At 37.5% G+C, this 25,736-nt stretch overlaps 1 protein-coding gene across 2 annotated transcripts in view; it reads right to left on the minus strand.

The window, feature by feature from the left end:
• Nucleotides 1-4,162: 4,162 nt before the first annotated feature.
• Nucleotides 4,163-25,736, minus strand: part of LOC306879582 (serine/threonine-protein kinase N2-like) — a 48,446-nt gene continuing 26,872 nt past the window's right edge. The window contains exons 4-22 of one of the 2 annotated variants that reach the window (XM_079432634.1): nt 19,175-19,298; nt 18,923-19,077; nt 17,560-17,773; nt 16,185-16,370; nt 15,095-15,204; nt 13,270-13,413; nt 13,093-13,168; nt 12,219-12,396; nt 11,785-11,911; nt 10,555-10,676; nt 10,381-10,456; nt 10,117-10,208; nt 9,028-9,204; nt 8,868-8,930; nt 8,705-8,781; nt 8,460-8,602; nt 6,846-6,953; nt 6,566-6,646; nt 4,163-6,478 (exon numbers count right to left, since the gene is read on the minus strand). In XM_079432634.1, the coding sequence (XP_079288760.1) occupies nt 6,275-6,478; nt 6,566-6,646; nt 6,846-6,953; nt 8,460-8,602; nt 8,705-8,781; nt 8,868-8,930; nt 9,028-9,204; nt 10,117-10,208; nt 10,381-10,456; nt 10,555-10,676; nt 11,785-11,911; nt 12,219-12,396; nt 13,093-13,168; nt 13,270-13,413; nt 15,095-15,204; nt 16,185-16,370; nt 17,560-17,773; nt 18,923-19,077; nt 19,175-19,298 (2,457 nt within the window). In that variant the 3' untranslated portion in view covers nt 4,163-6,274. The remainder of the gene's footprint in view (nt 6,479-6,565; nt 6,647-6,845; nt 6,954-8,459; nt 8,603-8,704; nt 8,782-8,867; nt 8,931-9,027; nt 9,205-10,116; nt 10,209-10,380; nt 10,457-10,554; nt 10,677-11,784; nt 11,912-12,218; nt 12,397-13,092; nt 13,169-13,269; nt 13,414-15,094; nt 15,205-16,184; nt 16,371-17,559; nt 17,774-18,922; nt 19,078-19,174; nt 19,299-25,736) is intronic. The other variant, XM_079432635.1, reaches the window with a different exon arrangement.

Below are 25,736 nucleotides of genomic sequence, written 5' to 3' on the forward strand. Positions count from 1 at the left end.
AGAAATCTCGCAAAGAGTGCTCATAACCACTAAAGCTGTCACTCTTTGTTCATCGCGATCTCACAAAGTTCTGTGAGGACCAATGAATCTCACACTGTGCCATTAATAGCCTATATAATATAAGCCTATTAACATCGTGTATCCAACCCCTCCCCCCGGCCACCCTCTTTTAAGGCTGTGCCCCAGACTGGCCCCCCCATTTAAAATGCTCTAGACACGCCCCTGCTCTCCTCATCTCTTCTAACACGTCCTCATATTCTGTTTTACCTTCCTGGTTTGTTTTCATAATTTCTAATGCTATGCGTGCCTGTCTATAACAATCCATCGGTAAATATCCCTCACTCTCTTTTCCCTGTCGCCTCTTTGTCTTTACATCTGGTTCCTTTTTTTCTTCCAATTCTACTTGCCCTTCCTCAGCAAAAGGGCAAATGCAATGAGTTTGCTTCCTTCTTTTCTGAGAAGATCAATAATATCAGAAAGGAGATTGGCACAACCTCAAGTTATGCAGAGGTCACACAGATTTGACCGCAATTTCAAAAAGAAGTGACTATGTGTGTTGATAACAAAATTTTGGAAGAAATAGTACAGCACCTTAAATTTTCAACCTGCTATCTTGACACACTTCCCACATCCTTTTTCAAAAATGTGCTTAACTGTTTAGAAGCTGATCTCTTAGAAGTGGTGAACGCCTCACTTCTTTCTGGGACTTTTCCAAACTCCCTTAAAACTGCAGTTGTTAAGCCCTTTCTGAAAAAGTGCAATCTTGATAACACCATGTTGAGCAACTATAGACCCATATCAAATCTTCCTTTCATAGGTAAGATTATTGAAAAGGTAGTTTTTAATCATACTTAGAAGGGAGAAGTTATTATGTGAGTATAGGAGAGCATAAGTCTAAGTGGACAGCCATGACATGTGGAGTCCCACAAGGCTCAATTCTTGCACCGCTCTTGTTTAGCCTGTATATGCTCCCACTAAGTCAGATAATGAGGAAGAACCAAATTGCCTATCACAGCTATGCTGATAATACCCAGATTTACCTAGCCTTATCTCCAAATGACTACAGCCCCATTGACTCCCTCTGCCAATGCATTGATGAAATTAACAGTTGGATGTGCCAGAACTTCCTTCAGTTAAACAAGGAGAAAACTGAAGTCATTGCATTTGGAAACAAAGATGAAGTTCTCAAGATGAATGCATACCTTGAATCTAGGGGTCAAACAACTAAAAATCAAGTCAGAAATCTTGGGGTGATTCTGGAGACAGACCTTAGTTTCAGTAGTCATGTCAAAGCAGTAACTGAATCAGCATACTATCATCTCAAAAACTTTGCAAGAATTAGATGTTTTGTTTCCAGTCAAGACTTGGAGAAACTTGTTCATGCCTTTATCACCAGCAGGGTGGATTATTGTAATGGTCTCCTCACCGGCCTTCCCAAGAAGACCATTAGACAGCTGCAGCTCATCCAGAATGCTGCTGCCAGGATTCTGACTAGAACCAGAAAATCTGAGCATATCACACCAGTCCTCAGGTCCTTACACTGGCTTCCAGTTACATTTAGGATTGATTTTAAAGTACTTTTACTTGTTTATAAGTCACTCAATGGCCCATGACCTAAATATATTGCTGATATGCTCACTGAATATAAACCGAACAGACCACTCAGATCATTAGGATCGAGTCAGTTAGAAATACCAAGGGTTCACACAAAACAAGGGGAGTCTGCTTTTAGCTATTATGCGGCCCGCAGTTGGAACCAGCTTCCAGAAGAGATCAGATGTGCTAAAACATTAGCCACATTTAAATCAAGACTCAAAACTAATCTGTTTAACTGTGCATTTGTTGAATGAGCACTGTGCTATATGTCCGAACTGACTGCAATAAATTTTATGTATAATCATTTTCTTTAAATTTATTTTAAATCAATTTCTATATCATTTTAAAATTCCTTGTTTTTATTATCTTTATTCCCATGTTTTTATTGATTTTTAATGTCTATTTCACTTTCTTTTATGTAAAGCACTTTGAATTACCACTGTGTATGAAATGTGCTATATAAATAAACTTGCCTTGCCTTCCATCTGCATTTCTCCTAACACCTCTACCGTTAAGCATTGGTAACTGTCCCTCTGGGGGCAGAAATGGGGGTGGTTTAGAAAACAACATTTCCTTTTTCTTTGTCTCTTTGTCTGCCTCCTTTAGTATTTTCTTTGCCTGTTTTATACTTTTTAATGCATCATTCCCTTCCTTTTTAAACATGGCTATCACTTCATACTATTTTCCCTTTTTGCTTCTCTCTTTTCTCTTTTTTTACTGATACTTTTAGTTTTATAGTTTTTTATCAAAGTTTCAATTTCCTCTCACAGTGCTACATCAAATGTCCCTTCTTTTGGCCATTTTGTCATTATATTTTTAGTTCTCTTCTGCCATTTGTTTGAGACCTTATTTATCAAGTCTTTACACAATGGATATTTCATTCCTAACATTTCCGCCGGAGTGGCTGCCATACTTTTCCCTATAATCTTACAATCCAATTACTTATTATTAATCTATATATATTTTCATTAGTCAATTAGCTTCTATTTTTCCTACTTTGTTTAACTATTTTAGTCTTTATTATGTGACTTACGTCTTTAAACCTAGTTTTTATTCTGTCTGATGCATGTGCACTCTCTGTATGAGTTAATAGTCTCAACTCTATATTCACTCAATATCCAAAAATACTAACTCTATTTTATATTTATTTTTACTTTTCTTCTATTTTTGTTTTTTAAATAAATATTTTCCGCCCTTAAAAATATTTTTACTACGCTTTTTTAACTTGTCTCCTTGAACTCATTTCTGTTGCTTTGATCTCAAAAATGTTCTCCTTTTCTATCACACAGATCTTCAACAATGTAAAAACATATAACAGATCTTATTCAATCTTTATTGATATAAATTTTTCCTAATCACATTCACTCCTTCTTGTCCCTCTATGCACACAGGGCTCATTCTTTCATTCTGTGCCCCTTTATTTATAGGGTTCATGCAGTCAATCATCCCTCTCAGGTGAGGCACTAGCTGCGTCCCACCCAAGAGCGGGTGCGCAGCTTTTACACACTCAATACGGGATTTATTTATTTTTCATACAACCTCAATCATTCACGCAGACACAAACACAGACACAGACAATAAATCCGACTACACTACGCTCCTCTAGAACGACCTGCGTCTGTACTGCTCACTCTTTTACTGATGCACTTCCTCAACACGTAAAAACAGCACCCTGCAGGATTTTTGCCTTATCCTAAGGACTTTGCGCACTTTCCTCTACTTTATCTGCTTAATGTTTAATGTTATCCTCAAGGCCCATTAACAATAAACACAGATTAGTACATGCAATTAGTTATTCTGGAATCAAAACTAATTAAATTTGGAAGAGCAATTTTAAGTGACCTTACCACCAAGGGTAGCCTAGCAAACAACACAAACCAATTATATAAGCAAAAACTGCTTACCTTGTAGTGGCCACTTAATTTGTGTTGTCTGTCAAGCAAGCCCAACGTGGTCCCTCACCCTCTGCTCCTTTCCAATCCTTTTCGTGACGCCAATTTGTGGTGGCTTCCGCCTTTTCTATGAAGAATCACTCTCAAAGTCATGGGGTTTCGATGCCAGAAAATAGACTTTATTATAACACGAAAATAAAGCCGAGAAGTCTTCTGCAGAAAAGTTCTCCAGAATGTTTTCTGTCTTCTCTTTAAATAGTCTTTTCTCTAGGCGTGTTCAATACATTTCAGACACACGTTTTACCTTTTTAGGCCGTGTTTACCTTATATATACAATTTAGTCTCTCTCTAGGGAGAAGCTATGCGTGTTATAGTAAAGAAAGAGGCCCCCTTCCACATTCTGCACATTTCATCCGTGCCTGCCTCCAACACACACATGCACGATTATAATGGAAGAATAACTTCATACATAAATGGATAAATTCACATTAATTATACTTGATTAATTCACCTTTTGACTAATACAAATCTACTTCAAGAGCATATACCCTACTATTTCTGACAATTTTCCAAGTTAACGTCTGGTCATTGACAACAGTGTAAATCTGATTTTGCTCTGATAGTCCAGATTGAAAATCTGGTTTAATCTAATATAAAAGCAGGAAACAAAGTTTAAAGGGGTCATGGCATGCTTTTTTATTTGTAAAAAACATTTATGACATAAAAAAATTAATGTTTAAGAATTTTCAATGTCACTAATCAAATAAGTACATTTTGACATTTACCAAGTGAGCTGTTTTGTGCAAATGGTCAGACGTTCTAGCTTCCACCGAAGGACAAGATGTTCTTTGGGACATTCTCAAATCATGCTGGATAACAGTGCCGTTTCACACACCATTTTGCACCAAATATTTAGCTTCCTTTAAGAACAGCACAGTGGGAGTATTTCATGTTTATAATGCTGTGTGGAGGAGGCTGTTCAAATACATTACCTAAATCTTGAACACAGAGAAGAGTGAGTTATGAAAGTTCACAGATGAAACAAAACTAACTTGCTTTCTATGGGAAACCCTTATTACTCATGTAGTGACTCTCACATACACACCCAGACAGGACCAGTTAGACTCGCAGAGCGAAAACTTTTCTTCTTCCCCCTCAGTTAGGTGAGGTGACTCGAACATCAAAACTGCTTCTGCTTTTCACTGAGAATTTATCAAACGCCACCCATAGCAAGAAACGGCAAACATGAGCTTATTAGTAAATTCTCTAGACCGGTTTTCATCTGCCACTGATACAAAAAGACACTGTTAAAGAGAGTACTAAAACTTGACAGTCTGGTTTGACCAGACAGATGCATCAGACATCTGCACCTGTAGTAAACATCCATTTAACGTCTGATAACTTTTATTTCTACTCAAGTGTAACTTAAAAGTGCATGTAAACGTACTTTAATAGGGCTATCTTCATTAGTTTGCTTGGAGCACATTCTTCTTTGAAGCGCTTGTCAAGAGGAATGGACAGAAACCAGGTGTTAGTTGGTGAACAGAATGTTATTTGAGGAAGGTTTTGTGATACACTTGAGTGGAATTGTTGGCAGGAGTCCATCATAAGCTTGCTCAGAGAGGGGTGAGTTCACAGTAGAAACAAATGTGTCGAACAAGTAGGCATGGTGATCACAGACTTATGAAACCATTTCTATTAAAGGTGGTTTAATGTTGACATATACAACCACAAAATGGCTAAATTGTGAGAAATCGTTGCAAAATTACAAAAATCTGAAACTGACTACAAATATTCTTTAAAAAAATGTCAACTAATAAAACATACAGCCAGGTTGGCATGACCACATGCCAAAAATATACATTATTTTTGTTTGTTTTCATGAATATACATTTTTACATTCCATATGAAAAGTTCAGAATTGCTCTCAACTTTGAGCTGCCCTCTCCAAAATGATAATCTTACAATTCATATATATATGTGTGTACAACCATTGTTATAACAAACAGCAGATCCAAATGGCTAATATTCTAAAAACACAGTATGAAACTATAACTTACATTTCATTTGATGATTAGAGTACAAGGATACTTTTATAGAAATGAAAAGAAATTCTCAAAAGATCAATTAAATTGCAGCTTTCTCTCATTTTGCCTTGATACAATTCAAGTTCATTTATCTGTGCTCTTTGCCAAGGTCTTTTTTATTCCAATAAAATGGGTAGAAGAACATTTGGCAAGAACGCTTTGGTAGGTTTTCTGTACCTCATAGTTATTGTTTGGAAGCCCTGTAAAGAATTTAAGGCATTGAAGGGAATACAAGAAAATAAATAATTCAAGAGAACTCTCTTTGAGCTTGCTCGTCTTGTAAGATGCTCCCATTATGGAGTGAAGAATTTGCAATTTGATGTCTTGGTCAGGTTCAGTTCTTCAGTTGTGTTGAAAGTCCCAAAATCTGAAGACAGTAGTCACATTTCTGCTTTTAAAAGCAGAGAAAATGTGTGGAAAATGAAGAGTAAAGCTGCAGTTGATCCTGTTGATTCCTCAAGTTTATAATGGTCACCAATCAGTGTCCCAGTGCTCTGACAATAAAAAGATGCCACATTGGGCTACCAAGACTCAACCACTTCATTCTAGATACTTAAAACAGGTTATTGCCAATCCCTTAAATGGCACAATAAGAGCATAGAGGGAAATCAGATTCTTTTCCAATGTGTCCTACAGAGGAGGAGTTGTTCGGTTGGTTCAGTGTTGAGCATGTATGAACAGGGTTTATGAGGATATGGTTTAACACCAGTCAGCGATGTAGTCAAAGTCTGCAAACATCTCCTGCTCGCTGTCTGTCAGAAACCTTGGCTCACGAGGTGGAGTCAATATCGGTGCCTCTGAGGTGAATTCATCATCAAAGTTACTAACATCTTCACGGCCTTTGATGGTCGGCACAAATGGGGGTCGGATCTTCTTTGCCAGCAGTGCGGGCCAATCCATATTCTGAGGAAAAATAAACAAATGTGTAGTAAGGAGATTTTCAGTGACATCTGAAAGTAAAAAAAAAGAAAAGTTAAACAGATGGCCTACTCTGAAAAACGGATGCTTTTTCACTTCCTCCGCATCTCGCTCCCCTGCGCCAAGGCGCCGCTCTGGATTTCTCCTTAACAACTGGATAAGGAAGAGAATGTTTAAAGCTTATGAACATAATTAGCTGGTAAATTAATTTGAGAATATAAAAGTGCTATTATAAAAAGGAACAGTCTTTTCTAATAAAGCTGTGTTGTGATTTTAAGGATTGCCATAAACAATAAAATGAGCTGTAGTCTAGGAAAATAGTTTAACCATATCAGGACACATCCAAACATACCCTTCTCATTATGGAAATGGCTTCTGTGGAGAGGAACCTTGGATAGCGAACTTCATCATTAACAATACTGTCAAACACCTCCTCTTCATCATCACCAGGGAATGGGGACTGTAATAAAAATAATATTAATATTTCACATAATAAAGTACTGAAAAGAAATAAAAGTTCCTCTGTTGGTATTATTTCCATATCGATGAACATGAGCCTATCAATACTAGATCACATAATAAATTACTTACATTCTAATTATAATAAATGGTAATTATTGTAGTCAACTAAATTATGTAATATGTAAATTTTCAATTTAGGACTGAAGAATCACATTCATGTTTTTTTAGTTTGCAACCACTACAAGCAACACGCCTAACAAAACCACTGAGAATGGATGCATGGGAAGCAGTCTTGCTTAAAAAAAGAACAGTTGGATGGAAACCAACAAAATGGCAACAGAATGCAGCAAACTTGAGAGACGTTTTGCAAAGCTGCTTGACACTGTATTAAAAATATGGTGCTCCGAGCGAGACGCTGAAAAACAGTGAGACATCAAATAGCACAGATGGAATGTCTGAACAAGTTCTGTTCGAATGGTCCATTGGTCTACATCAGGTAGGCTGACAAACTTTGTTGCATGGATTACTGTGGGCTGTAAACCAGTGAAATACTAAAGACCCCGATATACTTCAAATGAAATCGAAGAATGAACTGACGTGACATCATTACAAACAAAATCCGGCCAAAATGAAGTTTGTTTTGTGCGTTTGAAACAGCTTGCCAAAGCTAACTTCCCACAAAAGTTCTTTACGGCTGCAAAACCCCTTTATACGACGATTACGACATAGGAGGTGTGTGCTGAGGCTCCGCCTTCTTTCACGTGGAACTCTCCTCTGGGTTCATTTCGTCTCTCAAGTCCTTGGAGGTGATATAAAAGTTGTGCTTCTGATGAAATGAGACACTGACACCGTTTTTCCTGTTTAATACTGCTGATTGCTTTTAAGCAATATATTTAATAAAGTGCCATGTAAATACACATGGCAACTTCAAGAGAGTGCTAATTTGCAGAGCTCACACAAACAATGTCGCTATGATCCGATGCTTTTTTCTCTTTTGAAGAAATGCTTGCCGTTTTCTCCATTTTTGTTGTGTTTATTTTGTTACTGAGAGGAAAGCACGCAGCACATATTTACATATTCATTTAAACGTCGCTTTCATCAGAGTGGGTGGCGTCGTGATGTTCGCTAACAGTATACCAATGCTCAAGTATTTCAAACTTTTGTTTTACCCCTAAATGATGAATAAACGGTACTTCGTTTTGAGTATACGGGTCCTTTACTGCTCTAAAGTGTCTGAAGTTCTAAAGTCATATTTAATTTTACTTTTCAAAGATTTAATCATCTGAAACAATGTAATAATTTATTTTAAATTAAATCACACAAATTAATGTAAGTGAACTTTTTAGGGGGACCTTTTTAATTCACTGTGAAGTTTAAATATTTAGATTTTTTTTTCTTTTAACCAACTGTACAATTCAAGTTAACAACATTAACCGTACTGTTCATAAATTTCTCTTTGCAGATCAATTAAGTATCCATCCATCCATCCATCCATCCATCATACCTCTCCAACCAACATCTCAAAGATGAGAACTCCCAGTCCCCACCAGTCCACTGCTCTTGTGTATGACGTCTCAGTTAAAACTTCCGGTGCTAAGAACTCAGGAGTGCCACAGAACGTACTAGTACGATCTTTAAAGCCCATTCCTACATGACGGGAGATGGAATGAGTTACACTCACATTACTGACAAACAACATATAAATCACACAAACTTTAGTAACATTAGTGATAAAAATACATTATCTACCTTCTTTGCAAAGACCAAAATCAGCAATCTTGACATATCCCTCAGTATCTAGCAAAAGGTTATCTAGCTTCAAATCCCTGCAGTAGAAAGTTCATGACAGTCACATGTGGTTCATTAAACATTTATAAAGTCTTCTGTTTTTACGTCCAGGACTGACGCTTACCTGTACACTATTTTATGGTCATGCAGAAATTGCAGCCCCAAGACGACACAAGCAGCATAAAAACTGAGGACATAAAAACAAGTTATTTCAGATGGAAATGCAGTTTTTGGGAAACGATCATGTCAGTGTGACAGCAGCAATAGTAAATTCAGTCACTCACACAGAGCGTGGTTCAGAGAACACGTCTGCATGAATGTGCATCATCAGGTCTCCTCCTGCTGCGTACTCCATGACGAAACACACATGCTCCATGGTCTGGAAACAAGCGAAGAGGTTCACCAGGAATGGATGCCGAACACTGTTCACTGTCTCAAAGATCCTCTTCTCACACATGAGGCTGTGGATAGATATTAATATGTAGAGTAAATGGGACAGTTGAGACAAAACATGGCCACTTATTTCCTCCAACAATTCCAGTAAAAATGACATACATACTTGCGTTATATTGCTATATTTAAGACTTTCTACATCAACATATTGTCCTCCAGTGTGACAAATGGTATTTTTAAAAGCAGAAGCATTCCACTTTGTCAGTTAACATGAACACATTAACTGCATGCATAGTAATTATAAGTGAATAAGCTAAATATTAGTGGTTTCAAGTGGAATGTTAATTACTCAAATGCATATAATGTTAACAGTGATTATTGATAATGCATGTAGCATTACATTTGTATATACTGTAGATTATATAACAAACAGTTTGTATTTATTTTAATTTTAGCCTCTGTATCAGAAAGATAAGGCGTGAGAGAAAATTAATGAGAAGAAAATGGAAAATTGGAAATGAAGACAACTAGTTGCTAGCATGAGGACTTCCAGTGTCAATCTAAATTAAGTTAACCAAAAGTCAATTATCGAATAAATATTTATATGAATACATATACATTTATAAAACACATTTTCACTATTTTGCATATTGTCAACTAAAATGATATTTTAACAGCATTTTAGTACAAATAAATGGACTAAAATGAGTAAATGTGACATGCTAAAATACTGAATAAATTCCAAAAAATATTTTTAGCAAAATTTAAAAACTGTAAATAAACACTACGCTTGGTGGCTCCACCATGTCTAGAGTACAGCTCTTGACTCTTTGGCCTTAATAATAACAGGAAGTAAAACAGGAGCAGAACAGTCCCCACAGTATACTGTCCACACAGTATAACTGATGCCTCTACAAATGCTTCCAAGCATCGTCATGTAGTTCATTTATTTTACTTAAACACACATAGATAGCCTTTACCTGTCTACTTCATCCCTTGTAACAATGTCACCTTTCTTCAAAGCTTTAATGGCAAACATTTCTCCAGTGGTCTTGTACTCCGTAAGTAAAACCTGTTGAATAATTAAAGGGATGAGACAATGAAACTGTCTGCAGGAGCCACATCCCAAAGTGGCAGCATGTAGACATAATCTGCTACTATTACATAAATGGTTCATATACTGAACATTTGCACATTTTACAGAGCTCTCCTTATTGCATATGTGAAAGCAAGTTTAAGTTTACCTTTCCAAAGTGGCCACGCCCCAGAACAGCTACACATTTGAAGCCTGTCAAACTGAATTGAACTTCCTCTTCTTCCCTAAAGGCATGACCACACACTTTGAGCATTTGACTACCTTTACATATGCATGCTGTTTATATGTAGCCGTGAAAGGAAAAAGGAAAAAACTATTGTACCTTATTTCAGTTTGTCGTTGAACTGCAGTCAGTTCCAGGCCAGGCTGCTCATTTTCAACCAGACTATCATAATCCGGTTTAGCCACTGTGTTGTTCAGGAAGTCAAAGGTCGCTAGGGCATCCTGTAGGCGAGAGGCATTTAAGAGTCATTCTGAAGTACTTCAAGAGAACTCCCCTTCTTAATAACACTTGCCTTATAGGGACAGTTCAGACAAAAAAAAAAAAAAAAAAAAAAAAATATGAAGAATCTGTCATTGTTTACTTGTCATCATTATATTCCAAACCCATATGACTTTTTCCCCAAACACAGAAGGACATGTAAGGCAGGATGTGAATGGTGACCAGGGCAACTTTGCAGTCAAGGCCAACTTTGCTGTAGCTCTGTGAATTTATTCATCCAGTTATATTATTGAATATGCCAGTGGTTCTCAAGCTTTCTTTATTTAAAGATACTAGAAGTGTCCATAGATTTAAATAAGTAACTAAAACATTTAAATTTCAATCAAATTTCAGGATTCCAGAGGTTTTAAGAGCTACAGGATTTTCAGGCATCCAATTCTTTTTAACCAATTAATTTAAATGACTTTTCCTGTCATTAGTGATACTGGATATAGATAAAAAAAAAAAAATAAAAAAAAAGGATTAAAAAATAAATCTTTACTCACCATTTCAACCCAATGAAAAAATATTTAGAGCTTGGATTTTCAGTTGTTTAGTTGCTTTTTTAAAGCTTGGTTTGTCTTATTTTAAATCATTTCAAATCATCTTTGGACATTTGGTAAGGCCGGTTAAGAACCACTGGAACATATGCATGTTCAAATTGAGCACATCACATTCACACATCATCTGTTATTGAACCAACAACATCTGGCAGCAAACTTCATTTGAAACAACTTGTCATGCCATATTTAATTATATGTGAAGATGAATGGAAATTGGCAAATCTCATTGACCTTCACGTATATTTAAATAACCTCCTGTCAAGATAATCAGTAAATAACAATTTAAATTACTTTTCATCACCCAAATCTTTCCATCCCAATTTCATTTTCATCCCATCCTCTTTCATTGTATGGAAAAGAATGTTATCAACATTCAACATTTTACTAAACTTTTCCTTTTGCTTGTTTCAACAGAAAAATAAGTCAGATGGGTCTGGATCAACATGAGTGAATGATGATATTTTTCAATTCTTGCTGAACAATTCCTTTAAAACAACTGCTCCTGTACCTGCACCTCTTTTCCATCTGGGATCTTTTCCGGTGATGCAGTTTCCTCTCTCTCACCTTCGATGGAGTGCCGTTTTGAGGGAGGCGTGGCTGGTTTGTCAAAGTCTAATTTGGTCACAGTGGGGTCGCTGAAGGAGAGAAGACAAATCATAAAAGTTGACCACATGCCAGTTTCCATTTTAAACAGTCCAGCGGCTTTGTTTGGGAGTCTGGAGATTTACAGAATAGCTACATTATGGAATGCATACACTGGGATACGAAGCAGGAATGTTAAGTCATAATTATCTAAATATAGAGCACCAATTACATTTCCAGACAGATTAGTCATTGTTTATCAAAGACTGCAGAATAATTCGAGGGTTTTCTGCTACCAGATGCTCTTTTAGGAAATGAGTCTGTCTGGATGAGCTGGAATGCATTTGAACACATATGTACCTGGGCAGGGAGTGGGCGTCTGGGTGGCCGATGGGTACTGTTTCAGGGCTCAATGCTGAGCCTAGATCAGCCGCCTGAGGACTGAATGAGTTATTGATTGACGGAATGGCTCTTCTCACCAATCTGCCCCAGGTGGCAATGTTAATGTTCATCTGAGGGGCACGCAGGAATGTTTTACCTGAGAGGAACAAGGTTTATGTATGAGATGAAGAAAGTAGAAGAAAACATCTGAACAGCAGATAATATTAGTTCCAAAACCTAGTGTGCCATTTATGTAGACACTTTTTTTTAATTTTAGCAAAATTCTGTGACAACATAGCATTTATTCCTTCATGTACAATGCAACCCCAGAATGCTCTGTGACAGCTGTTTGTGTACCGTGTACTGCTACTGTCAGAAACTTAATTTACTTGTTCATTCAGCACTATCTGAAGTTTTCAGGCATTAGTCTGAACAGACAAATCACATGCAAAAACCAGACCAAATTTAAGTGCCAGATTTGTGTTGATGTAACCAGCCTTGAGATGGCCTTATAACAGCATTGTGCTGTTAGCTAAGCAAAATGCTAATGGAAACTTTTGACTTGAGTCTCCCAAGCACAGCATTATTTGTGGGACTTTGGCACAATTTTGAAACAGAGCTTAAGTCTCTAAACCAGCTATTCATCTTTGTCTATAAATGGTTCAAACGAGTTCAAACAAGAAGGTCAAAGTTCATTCTGACTTCATTGTGTAAACACTGGCCCCACAGCAGTGCAATATTGAACCACAGTGCTGTCTCAAAAGTAGGCTCTAGGCTGCTTAATCTAATCTGTTTAAGTGAACATGTCAACCCTTCTCAACACTGAGGCATATTTGCCACTTCATAACCTTACCTTGCTGTTTGGAGAAGATTTTCTTTTGCCTTTGTAGTTTAGGTCGCCTCTCAATAACTGGGTTAAAAAACGTAACCTGTATCCAAAGAGGTAGAGAGAATATCAATATAAATGTCTTCTACAAGGCCATCAAATTTGTATATTGCATGTCTAAGCGTGATGAAAAAATTAAAGTACCTCAGCAAACAGTGTTCCTTGCGGTTCCAGGTAAAGGCACATGCCATGACGCTGATTGTCCAGGAAGTCTTCCAGCCGTAAAAACTTAACAGCACACAGTGAGCGCCAGTCTCTCCAGTACACCGCTATCTCCAGCTCACGAGACTACAGGTCAACCAATAAAAACATTCAATATCTTATATTAAGTATATACACACACAATAATAATAATAATAATAATAATAATAATATTATATATATATATATATATATATTTTTTTTTTTATAATAATATATATATAAACATTTAAAAAAATGAAATATTCTGTAAAGTTTCATTATGATTTTGTATTGAGTGGTTGCCAGGGTTTACTAAGTGATTGCTAGAAAGCTATGGGTAGTTGAATGAATGAATGAATGAATGAATGAATGAATGAATGAATGAATGAATGAGGCATTTATATAGCGCTTTGTGTATTGCTGTACACCCAAAGCACCTTTAATAATGGGGGGGGGGGGGGGGGGGGGGATAAGTCCTCCATATAAATATATATATGGATGACTAGAAGTGCCAGTTAAAATAACAATAAAATTAAGCAATCAATTATAAGTATATCAGCTGAAAAAAACAAAAACAATAATAACTTTTATATAATTCAAATAATAACTTTTAAAATGGACAACATTTTTATTTTTTTTAAATTAGGTCAACTAAAAAAAAAAAACATTTTATTTAAAGATTTATTTTTAGCCATTTTTGCCTTTATTTTGATAGGACAGTAACAAAGTGGGAGAGAGCGAGGGGACAGAATCAGGGAAAGGTCCATTTCAAAATCTGGATGCCCATAGCACTACTGCGCTATATGTCTGTGCGCTGTCACAAGGCTATTGGTGCCAATAGCTCAATTAAAATTTTAAATGTTAGATAAATGTAACAAATGATAACTCATTTTTTGAATGCCAGTTTAAAATTGTAAATGAGAGAGTACTGGTCAAGTGCTTTTCCTTTTTATTTTACTGATCAAGTTAAAAACGCCCAACAGTTACCACTTGTGAGTTTTGCTACAGTTCACAGCCAGCGGTTTGACATTTACAGGCCTTTTACAGGTCTTTTCAGAGTCTGTCTGCCACTACACAACTGCTGATTAGAGTTCTCACGTTGCCTGCCATGAGATTAAACGCTTATGCCATCACACAGCCAAAAGCAAGTCCAAACCCACAGATGTGTGTGTATACTAATCGACCCTCAAAGAAAATCAATAAAATAACATAGCAAGTAAGCCTCTATATCAGGTTTACATGAATCACTAATGAAGTAACTGAAGGAGTCATTTAATTCACTCTTATTTAACCCTTGCTCCTTGGGAGATGTCAAATAGAAACCGGAGCAATTCCATCAACAGAAAAATAAAAAGCGCCTAAAAGCAAATACAAATCAGCCCATTTCTTAATGTGGAGGAATGGAGATGCATTATAAAGGACAAGTTTTGAAAAAAAAAACAAAAAAAAAAAAACAGGGAACTAATGCTTATTGTAAACATCTGAACGTTAAAATTAAACTGACGTTTGCTTGTGCAAGAGTGTGACTCAAACACACAGCCATCATAGAAAGGGGACACTTATATGTGAGAGTGAAGAGATTACGAATGATGACTTTTGATCCGACTTGTCCGAGTTTCCATAAGAACTGGGGAAAATCTGGGATTAACATTTCCAAAGTTAATTGAGAGAGGCTGGAATGGAGAGCATGTGTGCATGTGTGTGCCCATCTACTCATGTGTCGAGAGGATTATGGGATAAGACTGTGGTTGGACAAGTGTGTTTTATGCAATTTCTCTTGCATTACCCGGTCAAGTTCAAGCGTGAACTTCTGATCCCAAGATTGGTTGCTAACTGGCTTCCAATGGGTCTGTCCCACAACTGTATTGTCCAACTTCAGAACGGCACTGATTTCATCTGTCATAATAGTACAAAACATCTCTTAAACTATTACTTTAGAACAAAAACATTAATATAAGTTCATTAGCGATGTGTATTTAATACATTGATTAATGTGTTTTATAAAAAAATACTGATGAAAATAAAAATAAAAAAACTCCCCAAACATATCTGTCTGCATGCAATCAAAATAACAAAAATACATAGACAAAGAATTTAAAAGTTGTTCAACAGTTTGGGGTCAATTTCCTCATGCTCATCAAGGCTGCATTTGTTTGATCAAAAATACAAAAACAGTAACATTCTGAAACTTACAATTACTATTCAAAAAGTAACTTTTTCTATTTTAAAATGTAGTGCATTTCTGTAATGGCAAAGCTGAATTTTCAGCAGCCATTATTCAGTCTTCAGTTTCATGTGATCCTTCAGAAATCATTTTAATATGCTGATTTGGTACTCAAGAAACATTTCTATTTATATCACAGCTGAAAAAAGTTGTGCAGCTTTATATTTTTGTGAATTCTTTGAAAAATATAAATCTCAAAATAACAGCATTTATTTTAATTAGAGATCTTTTATAACATTATAAATGTATTTACAGTCACTTTTTGATCAACTTAATTTTGTCCTTGCTGAATAAAAAAAAAATGTAATATTAATATCTTAAAAAAAAACACAAAAAAACATACTGACCCCAAACTTTTGAACGGTAGTGTGTGTTCGCTTAGACTTAGTGTTATTTTCCACATAACGTTATATAACAAAAGTAAAATCAATTTACCGGTGGAGACAATGAGTGAAGATGAAATAAGATGGCAAATCGCCACGTTTCACATAAATGTGAATGATTAATGTAGATTAATGTGTCTGAATTGAGTTTAATTTACAGTGATTCCCCGATTTGTTCTGCTTCAGAATGATGCCCATGCAAGATTCTCATGAATGATATTAACTTGGATTTTCAACAAGCATTTAAAACAAATATAAAGCCACTCAACTGGACAGATCATCAGACTTGGAGAGCGTTCGGCTGCTGCCAGATTTGTTCTTGTTTCCTCGGCTCATAAATGAGGATCGTGCCTCACTGGGGCTCCAGCCGGGCAGAGAAACAGATGCTGTCTTAGAGCGACCTGGGATGTTCTCCAGAAGGTCCTGACAGCCCATGAGCCTCACGTCTAATGTGCCTGTGGATTTACAAAAGAAACCCAACTAAGAGCCAAAACGCTACGTGATCTGAGATATAAATCACCAAACACATCTATTCTGATTAACACAATATAATAAGAGTGCAAACAATTGCAAATGTCTATTTCAAGAAACACACAGTGTTTACAGAGCCTTATATGGAAAGCCCCACGAGTCTATAATGGTAACGTAAGCCCTCTCATTCTCCTTCAGAGTGAAGGTCAAAGTTGTGTGTGATAAAGCCAAGGGTGGGGGAGGGGACGGCTGGGGCCAAGTGTGTTGACAGTGTGAAAAGTCGAATGCAGCTCCTATATGCCTATACCCAGACAGCTGTTGCCCTTCTCAAACGGGGCTATACAGTACCATGTGTTGTGATAAAGGACTAAAGAGCCTGTTCACACTGGGAGAGAATATTTGCAGTGAACAATACTATAAATTGAAACAACAATTGAAGAATCCTGCTTATAGTGGAATCCATTTGCTTTCTCTTTTTTTTTTCTCCTTTTAGGTTTACCAAACTAATGCTTCAGGACTTCATAAAGAGATAATAAAAGTGAACCATATGACAAGCAGTTTTAATCCAAGCCTTTATATGATAAACAGATTTAATTTAGGCTTTAATTCACATATAAACACTGATCAACACACATGCATAGAGCACATCAAACACGGTCAACGGCATTTCAAACATACTTGCTTGACAAGTGACAACAAACGCCATTGTTACTCTTGCGACAAACAAGCACTTTTGAGCTTCCATTGACCACATTTTGAGCACGTTTTATTTGAATAAAAGCCTAAACTAAATTAATCCTCAATTTATAAAGATCACTTTTATGAGCTCTTTTTTAAATGTCCGAAGCAGCATATTTTTGGTGGAATGGCTTTCAATGGAGAGACAGAAATCTAACAGGTTTCATTAAAAATCTCAGTTTTGAAGACTGACCTCTGCATTTTATGAATGGCAGACAATCTAAAATATGCATTGTGCCACCTTTTGGTTTGGAGTAAATTTGTTTTTCTGACAAATATTTGATGAAAAACGGGATTGTTTTGTGATTCACTTTACTTTTGCATTTTTCTCCCAGTGTGAATAGGTTTTAACCCCATTACAAGCTGTCTAATTTCTAAAACCAATCTAACATGTGAACAGTAAATACCATGCGACTATGAATTCTGTTTTGTTACCGGTCAGAGCAGCTGGTTTGGCCACAGTGCTGTACTTGTTGCTGGTGGACATAATGCTTTGGCGGGGACTGAGAGGTGGGGAGGACACCATCGCTAACTCCTCCATAATCAGATTGCTCTTCGGGTGATTTTTGGGCAGCTCACTGAGTCTCTGCTCCAGAGAGAACTTCAGCAGGTCTAGCTTCTGACTGGACTCATTCAAACGGGCTTGTGCCTGCAAGAAAGTCAGACAATGCTTACAAATGCATACAGACAGAAAAACTCACATTTTGAATTTGACAGTGCTACCTAAGAGAATACGGATTCAAATTTCGCTGTGACTAATGGTTTTAATTCAAGAAACTGTTGTAGATTGTTTTTTTTATTATTATTATTATTACTATTAAATCATTTTAATACTTACAATAATAATTACTGTAAAATAATAATTTTACCGTTTTATTTTTAACACTATTTTTATTTATTTATTATTATTTTAATATTCTCAAAAAAAAAATCTGAATCATTGTTTTTCCAAACCATTCAACCCTACTATTTAACCCCATTAAAATGTCTTAAGCATAAAGTCAGTTTTTCAGCTTTCGTAAAATTACATTTACATTTATTCATTTAGCTGACGCTTTTATCCAAAGCGACTTACAATTGCTATATATGTCAGAGGTCGCACGCCTCTGGAGCAACTAGGGGTTAAGTGTCTTGCTCAGGGACACATTGGTGTCTCACAGTGGATTCGAACCCGGGTCTCTCACACCAAAGGCATGTGTCTTATCCTATATTGCAGAAAAACAACACTTTGCGATATCAGTTTTCTCCAATATCATGCAGCCAAAAAGTGAACCCTTTTTTTTTCCTACCTTGCTCTACCAGGTGAGCAACAGGAACAACTTCAAATAAACATTGATTCAGAGGCACAGAGCATTCTTTCAGCAGCTAGTATTCTGATTAACTGCTATAATGCGACAATAGCTTCAAACTTTTTCCCTGCATCTCATTTCTTTAGCGTTGTTAAAGAACACTGGTTTCTGTCAGGCAGTAGGTGTGAAATTGTTGTGTGTTGTATTACAAAAGAAAATAATTTAAAGGACATTTTAAATCCTCCAACAGATAGGAAAAACTGAGTATAACTCACACAAGAATAAAACAATTACATGATAGCTCTTAAAGACCATTTAACCGCTCTGTGTCATACCACAATTATGGTGTAAAGAGAAAATCTGTAAACATTTGGCCCTTGAGGCAATGTAGGCTATTAAAAGTATATAGTTAAATGAATAACTGCATTAAATGGATACAGATATGTGAAGCACAGGAAAAAGATGAGATAAGACTATAAAAATTGTTATCATTTAGAAATGGAGCTGACCTCTGAATGAGCTTTCTTCTCTGTCACCTTCCCTGTTCCCAGCAGTTTCATCACATTCTTGGCACCTTCTGCCACAGCAGACTCTATCCGGAAGTGATGTCGAAGCTCTTCTATCCTCAAGTCCAGAGGACTGATTATAGGCTTGCTTGAAGTCACTGCAAACATCAGATTTATGTTTTATTACCACACTCCTTCCCATTTAAATTGCAAATCACAGATATAATTAGAGAGGAAATCAGCTACACCACATACTGTCATTGTTCTCATAGTTCATCTCACTGGTCTGGCTAGCTTTGAGAATCTGCATTCGAATGAACTCGATCTTTGTCTTGCTGTCTTGAAGCATCTGTTGAGCTGCTGCGAGCAGTTTGCGGTCCTACAGATGAAGCCACAGGAGGAGGGAAAAAAACAAAAACAGAAGGAGAGTTCAGAAAAGAACAGGAATAAAAAGTGCACAAATAGCACTTTGTAATGACAAGTATTACTTCTTTCAGATCCATAGTTCATAAACCTTCAAACAGAAATACAAAAGTAGATATAAACTTTGGTTCCATTTCTATTTCAAATAAATGCTCTTCTTTTGAACTTTCTATTCAAAGAATCCAAAAGGTCTTGTGACACTTTAGACTGGAATAATGGCTTTGCCGTCATTATTTTAAACAAGTTATTTATAACTGTAATATTTCACAGAATTACTATATTTTTAAATCAAACAAATGCAGCCTTGGTTATCATTCGAGGCTTTAAAAAAAACATTAACCAGAATCAGAATTAGCTTTATTGCCAGGTATGTTTGCACATAAGAGGAATTTGTTTTAGTGACAGTTGCTCCACAGTGCGACAGAATGACAGCGACAGGACAGGACACAGATAATAAAAAAATAATAATAATAAAATAAAAAAGTAACGTACAAATATACAAAATGAACAATATGCAAAATAGCACAAACAATATACAAAATAGACAATTCAGTATGTACAGGTATGTTAGGTGCAAAATTGAAATGTAATAAGTGTGTAAAAAAAAAAAAAAAAAAAAAAAGTATGATAGTGTTGTGCGTTTCATGTTTATTGTTAAGTGTTCAAATGTTCATGAGATGGATTGCCTGAGGGAAGTAGCTGTTCCTGTGTCTGGTCGTTCTGGTGCTCAGAGCTCTGTAGCGTCGACCAGATGGTAACAGTTCAAAGAGGGAGTGTGCTGGATGTGAGGGGTCCAGAGTGATTTTACCAGCCCTTTTGCTCACTCTGGATAAGTAAAGCTCTTGGAGACTGGGGAGGGTTGTACCAATGATTCGCTCAGCAGTCCGGACTACCCTCCGTAGTCTTCTGAGGTCAGATTTGGTAGCTGAGCTGAACCAGACAGTTAATGAAGTGCAGAGGACGGATTCAATGATGGCAGAGTAGAACTGTTTCAGCAAGTCCTGTGGCAGGTTGAACTTCCTCAGCTGGCGAAGGAAGTACAACCTCTGCTGGGCTTTTTTGACAATAGAGTCAATGTGAATGTCCCACTTCAGGTCCTGAGAGATGGTGCCTGCCAGGAATCTGAATGACTCCACTGTTGTTACAGTGCTGTTCATGATGGTGAGTGGGGGAAGTGCAGGGGGGTTTCTCCTGAAGTCCATGATCCTCTCCGCAGTTTTGAGCATGTTGTGCTCCAGGTTGTTAAGACTGCACCAGACAGCCAGCTCCTTAACCTCCTGTCTGTAAGTAGACTCGTCACCGTCCTGGATGACGCCAATCAGTGTGGTGTCATCTGCAAACTTCAGGAGCTTGACAGAGGGGTCTTTAGATGTGCAGTCGTTGGTGTACAGGGAGAAGAGCAGTGGGGAGAGAACACAGCCCCTGAGGTGCTCCAGTGCTGATGGTGCGGGTGTTGGATGTGAATTTTCCCAGCCTCACTAGCTGCTGCCTGTCTGTCAGGAAGCTGTTGATCCACTGACAGACGGAGGTGGGGACTGAGAGCTGAGTTAGTTTGGGCAGGAGGAGGTTTGGAATGATTGTGTTAAAGGCCAAGCTGAAGTCCACAAACAGGATCCTCACATAAGTCCCTGGTCTGTCCAGGTTTTGCAGTATGTAATGTTGACTGCACCATCCACAGACCTGTTTGCTCTGAAAAGCGTTTCTATATCAGAACAGCACATCATCTTTAACACGGTTACATCTGTACACCACCTTTCATTGATGTAGAAGCATGTCCCTCCGCCGTGCGATTTCCCCGTTGATTCCACGTCGCGATCTGCTCTGATCAGCGTGAAGTTAGGCAGATGAAGTGCGCTGTCCGGGATGGCGTCATTCAGCCAGGTTTCTGTGAAACACTGAGCAGCAGAGTTTGAAAAGTCCTTGCTTAACTGGGAAAGCAGAAGGAGTATGCCCGTTTTGTTGGGTAGAGAGCGAAGATTAGCCAGATGGATGCTAGGCAACGGCATTCAAAATCCGCTCTGTCTGAGCTTCACGAGCGCGCCGGCTCTCTTCCCCCGTCTGCGCGTCCTGAAACGTCTAAACAACGTTGCAGCTCCGCCGACTACCATGTTCAGCAAAACATCCGAATAATGGAAAACCGGCTGGAGATTTTGTGGTGTGTTCTGCCGAAAGTTAAGCAGTTCTTCCCTGGTGAAACGGATCGTGTTTGACGAAAAAAAAACAGGAAAAACTAACAAAAACACAAACAACTGGAGAGCCAAGCACAATGGCTGCCATGTGCGGCGCCATCTTGAGATTTTCATTAAGATAATCTTACAGACTTAAAACTTTGCAACAGCAGTGCATGAATCAAGGTATCATGTAATTTCGATTTAAAATGTACATTAAGTAATGATCGCTTTATATATTTCAATATTTCAAAACATATTACTGTGTAGCACTCATACATTATTTATTTATTTGTTTTAACGTCATATCAGCAACAATGGCTATATTCATGCCAACATTATCCTTTCAATACATCATTAACAACACTATAACATTTGCTTATAAAGCAAGCACTATACAAAAACATACAAGTAACAACAATAGTACTAATAAAAATCATAAAGAATCTTTCAATTTAATCAGTGATAATTCAAAAAAATTTCTAGGAGAGACATTTTTAAAAAACGTTAAAGGGTTAGTTAATCCAAAAATGAAAATTAGCCTGTGTTTTACTCACCCTTGAGGCATCCTAGGTGTATATGACTTTCTACTTTCAGACAAATCCAATCGGAGTTATATTAAATGTTTTCCTGGCTATTCCAAGCGTTATCATTGCAGTGGGCGGGTGTTTTTGTCCAACAGTCCAAAACTCGTCAACTAAAGTGCACGCATCCATAATAAACGGTGCCTCACACAGCTCTGGGGCGTGAATAAAGGCCTCCTATAGCGAATCTGTGTGTTTTTCTAAGAAAAATATCCATATTTCAAACGTAATAAACACTTCTCTCTCACTTCATCTGTGGTATGCAGAAGCCGTTCCGGTGGATGACGTACGACGTCAGGCATTGCGTGATTAGTGACGGACGTGGAGAGAGAACAAAACAAAATGCCAGTCATGAATTAAAAGTACAAACTGAGGATTTGTAAAGAAAGATGTTGGAGGATTTCGATATAAGCCAAGAGGAGACTGATGTTGCTTTGCTAAAGTAAGGAAAATTAGCTTCCTTTGCTCCTGTAAACAAACTCGCGAGACTAGCATATCTCAAAGGCACGTGCGACACATACGTCATCCACCGGAACGGCTTCTGCATAGGACAGTCAGAAGAAGTGAGAGAAAAATGTTTTTTACGTTTGAAAATATTGTATATGATTATTTTTCTTACAAAACGCGTAGATTTGCTACAGGAGGCCTTTAGTCACGTCCCGGAGCCATGTAAGGAATGTTTTATTATGGATGCAAGCACTTTATTTCTTCTGGACTGTTGAACAGAAAACCCCACCCACTGCAATGATAACGCTTGGAATAGCCAGGACAAAAGTCATATACACCTAGGATGCCTTGAGGGTGAGCAAAACACAGGATAATTTTTGGGTGAACTAACCCTTTAATATCATTTAATATTGGACATTTGATTCAAATTTGTTTTACACTCAAAAATTCTTACACAAGTGACAAACTGTTTAAATATGAATGAGTGAGTCTTGAATGTCTAATTCAACATCTTATTAACCTGGTCATATCTGTTTTCAAAACAGTAATTCTTTTATTTACTACTGGATTCACCTCATAGTTTGTTGTATATGCATTCATTCCATTCAATTTGCCATTTATTAATAATGTACAGATTTACTCCTACACTACATTCTCTTATTGTCTGCATATCAGGGACTATATATTTTAGTGAAAGGATAACAATTGTATACAGCCCTAAGTATTTTAACATTAGATCACATTATGTTGTATATAACACACTAAGTTGCTTTTTGAGGCAGCATAAAAATTCCCTCAAACACCGGTCAGTTTTGACAACCCTAAAAAGGACTTAAAAAAAAAAAAAAAAATTTAAATGTAAAAAAGGAAATTTTTTATGTATTAACTGTTCTATAAAAAAATGGTCCTTGAGGCCATACTCATATAGTCACAGTTGAAGGGGCTGCCCAGCTGTCACTCTTTAGTTGTGTCCACATTCACAATAGGCTATAGCATGACTTTAGTCTTAATACTCATACTTTAGTCTTAATTTATATTCTTAATATATCATATTATTTAAAGTTATTAAAAAAACGAAACCATCCAAAATTCGTTTGAAGTGTAAAGGGATGTTTCCTCATCACACCAAACATTCAAATCAAGTGACTGAGTCAGGAATCTCTATGGACTAAACTTCCTGTAAGCAGCCATTAGGAGGCTGACGTTACCTCGGAGGCCTTTCCTCCGGATGTCTAAAGCAGCTGGGAACCTGCATGCAGGACTCACCACTTTAAAAAAACAACACCAGTTGATTTGTGTTTTTTGTTTTGGTTTCCCCACAGTCCAACCAATGGTGTGAGTTTGGGAAGGGAATACCTGTTTGGCCCAGCATTGAAAGACAAAGAGTTAGCAATTCCCTTTGGTGCCACAAGTGGCGCAAAAATGCAGCTTTAAAGCTCTTAAACGGAGCAGTCATGGGCCAGCAGAAATGTAGGAGTATAACTTAATCATTGTGAGTCAAATGAAGTCATGTGCCATAGTGCCGAGTATGTTTTTGTAATAGTTTTTTAAAGGGTACTAAACCGTTCATACATCTGGAAATAAATCAGACTCCCTTCAGTTCTGTCTCATTCCCATATATTCCCTCAAAGACTGTGCTGATTTAACAGAACTCCTTTGTGAGTCCTAGATGCTCATTTTAGCCACAGAGCCTCTTTAATTAACAGCGTCGTTCTTGATAAAAGGGAGGAAAGGAGGGTCGGACACTTTAGACCAAAGCCAAGCCAAACCATGAGTGTGATTCTGCTGATACTACTTGTATGTTTTCAGACACACTACATGCACAGCACCAAAGCCTGATTTCCTGAGGGGGTGGGTGGAGAAACATAACTGAACTGTTCTATTCCAGTTTCCTTAATGTCAGCTGCACCCTAGGGGGTTACAACCATGACATTGGCATGTGTGTATAAATGAGGCTATTTTGGCTTCCTTTACCTCTTTTGGAAAAGCAGAGGAGATTTCACTCAATTTTAGGGAACATGTTTGCTAACATCTGTTTTCATTTCTTGGGATGAATCTTGTCTCCCAAGATCTTTAAGAGATCAAACGCCTTATCCTCTCTGGGAGTAAAAGAAAAGTACAGTATGTAGTGTAATGTAAAGATGAAGTGTATTTTTTAAATACTTTTCCTATTCCAACTTAATATGTAAAGGTTACAAATTTACACTTTAAGGTTGATTTTACTGAAAAATGTAAACAGTGTCTCATCAAAGCATTCTAAACAGCCGAACACTGCAACATTGGTTCAACCAGTGGTATGAGTTTGGGGCAGGACTACTTAAAGGTGCAGTAGGATATCTTGGAAAATGCTAACTTTAGCCTAATCGCACTGAAAGTGAACGCCCTGAACCTCCCTGCAATCACCGTCTAAAACCACGCCCCCTGAACGCATGGTCACAGACCAGAATACCAGAGACAACATTACTACAATAGACTACATCAGCGGTTCCCAATTCCAGTCCTTTCCCACCCCAACCCACCCACTCTGCACATTTAATTTGTATCTCTTATCACGTGCAAAGTTTGTTCTATTAGACCATAAGTGCCCTGCGAAGTGGACATCACTGGATATTCAGCCATGATTCCAGTTCGAATCATGTATGTTCCATACAAAGGACATTAGAGTGTGCGAGACGTAAATTTAAATAGTATTTATTTACAGAAGTATATTATGTCACTTTTCTAGTAAGTTTCGTGTGTGTGTGAAGACGCTGTGCAGCGCAAATCCATGAATGAATGTTCCAAAGTTTAGAAAACTTTGGATTTTCCCTGCTCAGGGAGTAGGGAGCAAAGAACACTGATTAGGGAGCATGTCAATCGGAACACAGTTCATGCACATAGCTCACTTCCAACGAGCTGGTTATATGAATCAGGTGTGTTAACTAAGCGAGACATGCAAAATATGCAGAGTGGGGGTGGGGGGCGGGGGGCACGAGGACTGGAATTGGGAACCGCTGGGCTACATCATGTGTCATTCACCGGTGAGAAACCTTTATAGTACAGTTAGTAAAAGTACTACAACACCAGGAAGGAAGATCGGGTTATTGAGGTTTGTCTGCCATTCTCACTCAGTCTGCGTAGCGCACGTGAACGCGCTGATGACATATCCTGTCTGTGCAGACTTATGCAAATACATAAGTTTACAGGCAGGTAGGA

This window comes from Barbus barbus, assembly GCF_936440315.1.
Source record: "Barbus barbus genome assembly, chromosome: 13".
Classification (NCBI taxonomy): Eukaryota; Metazoa; Chordata; class Actinopteri; order Cypriniformes; family Cyprinidae; genus Barbus; species Barbus barbus.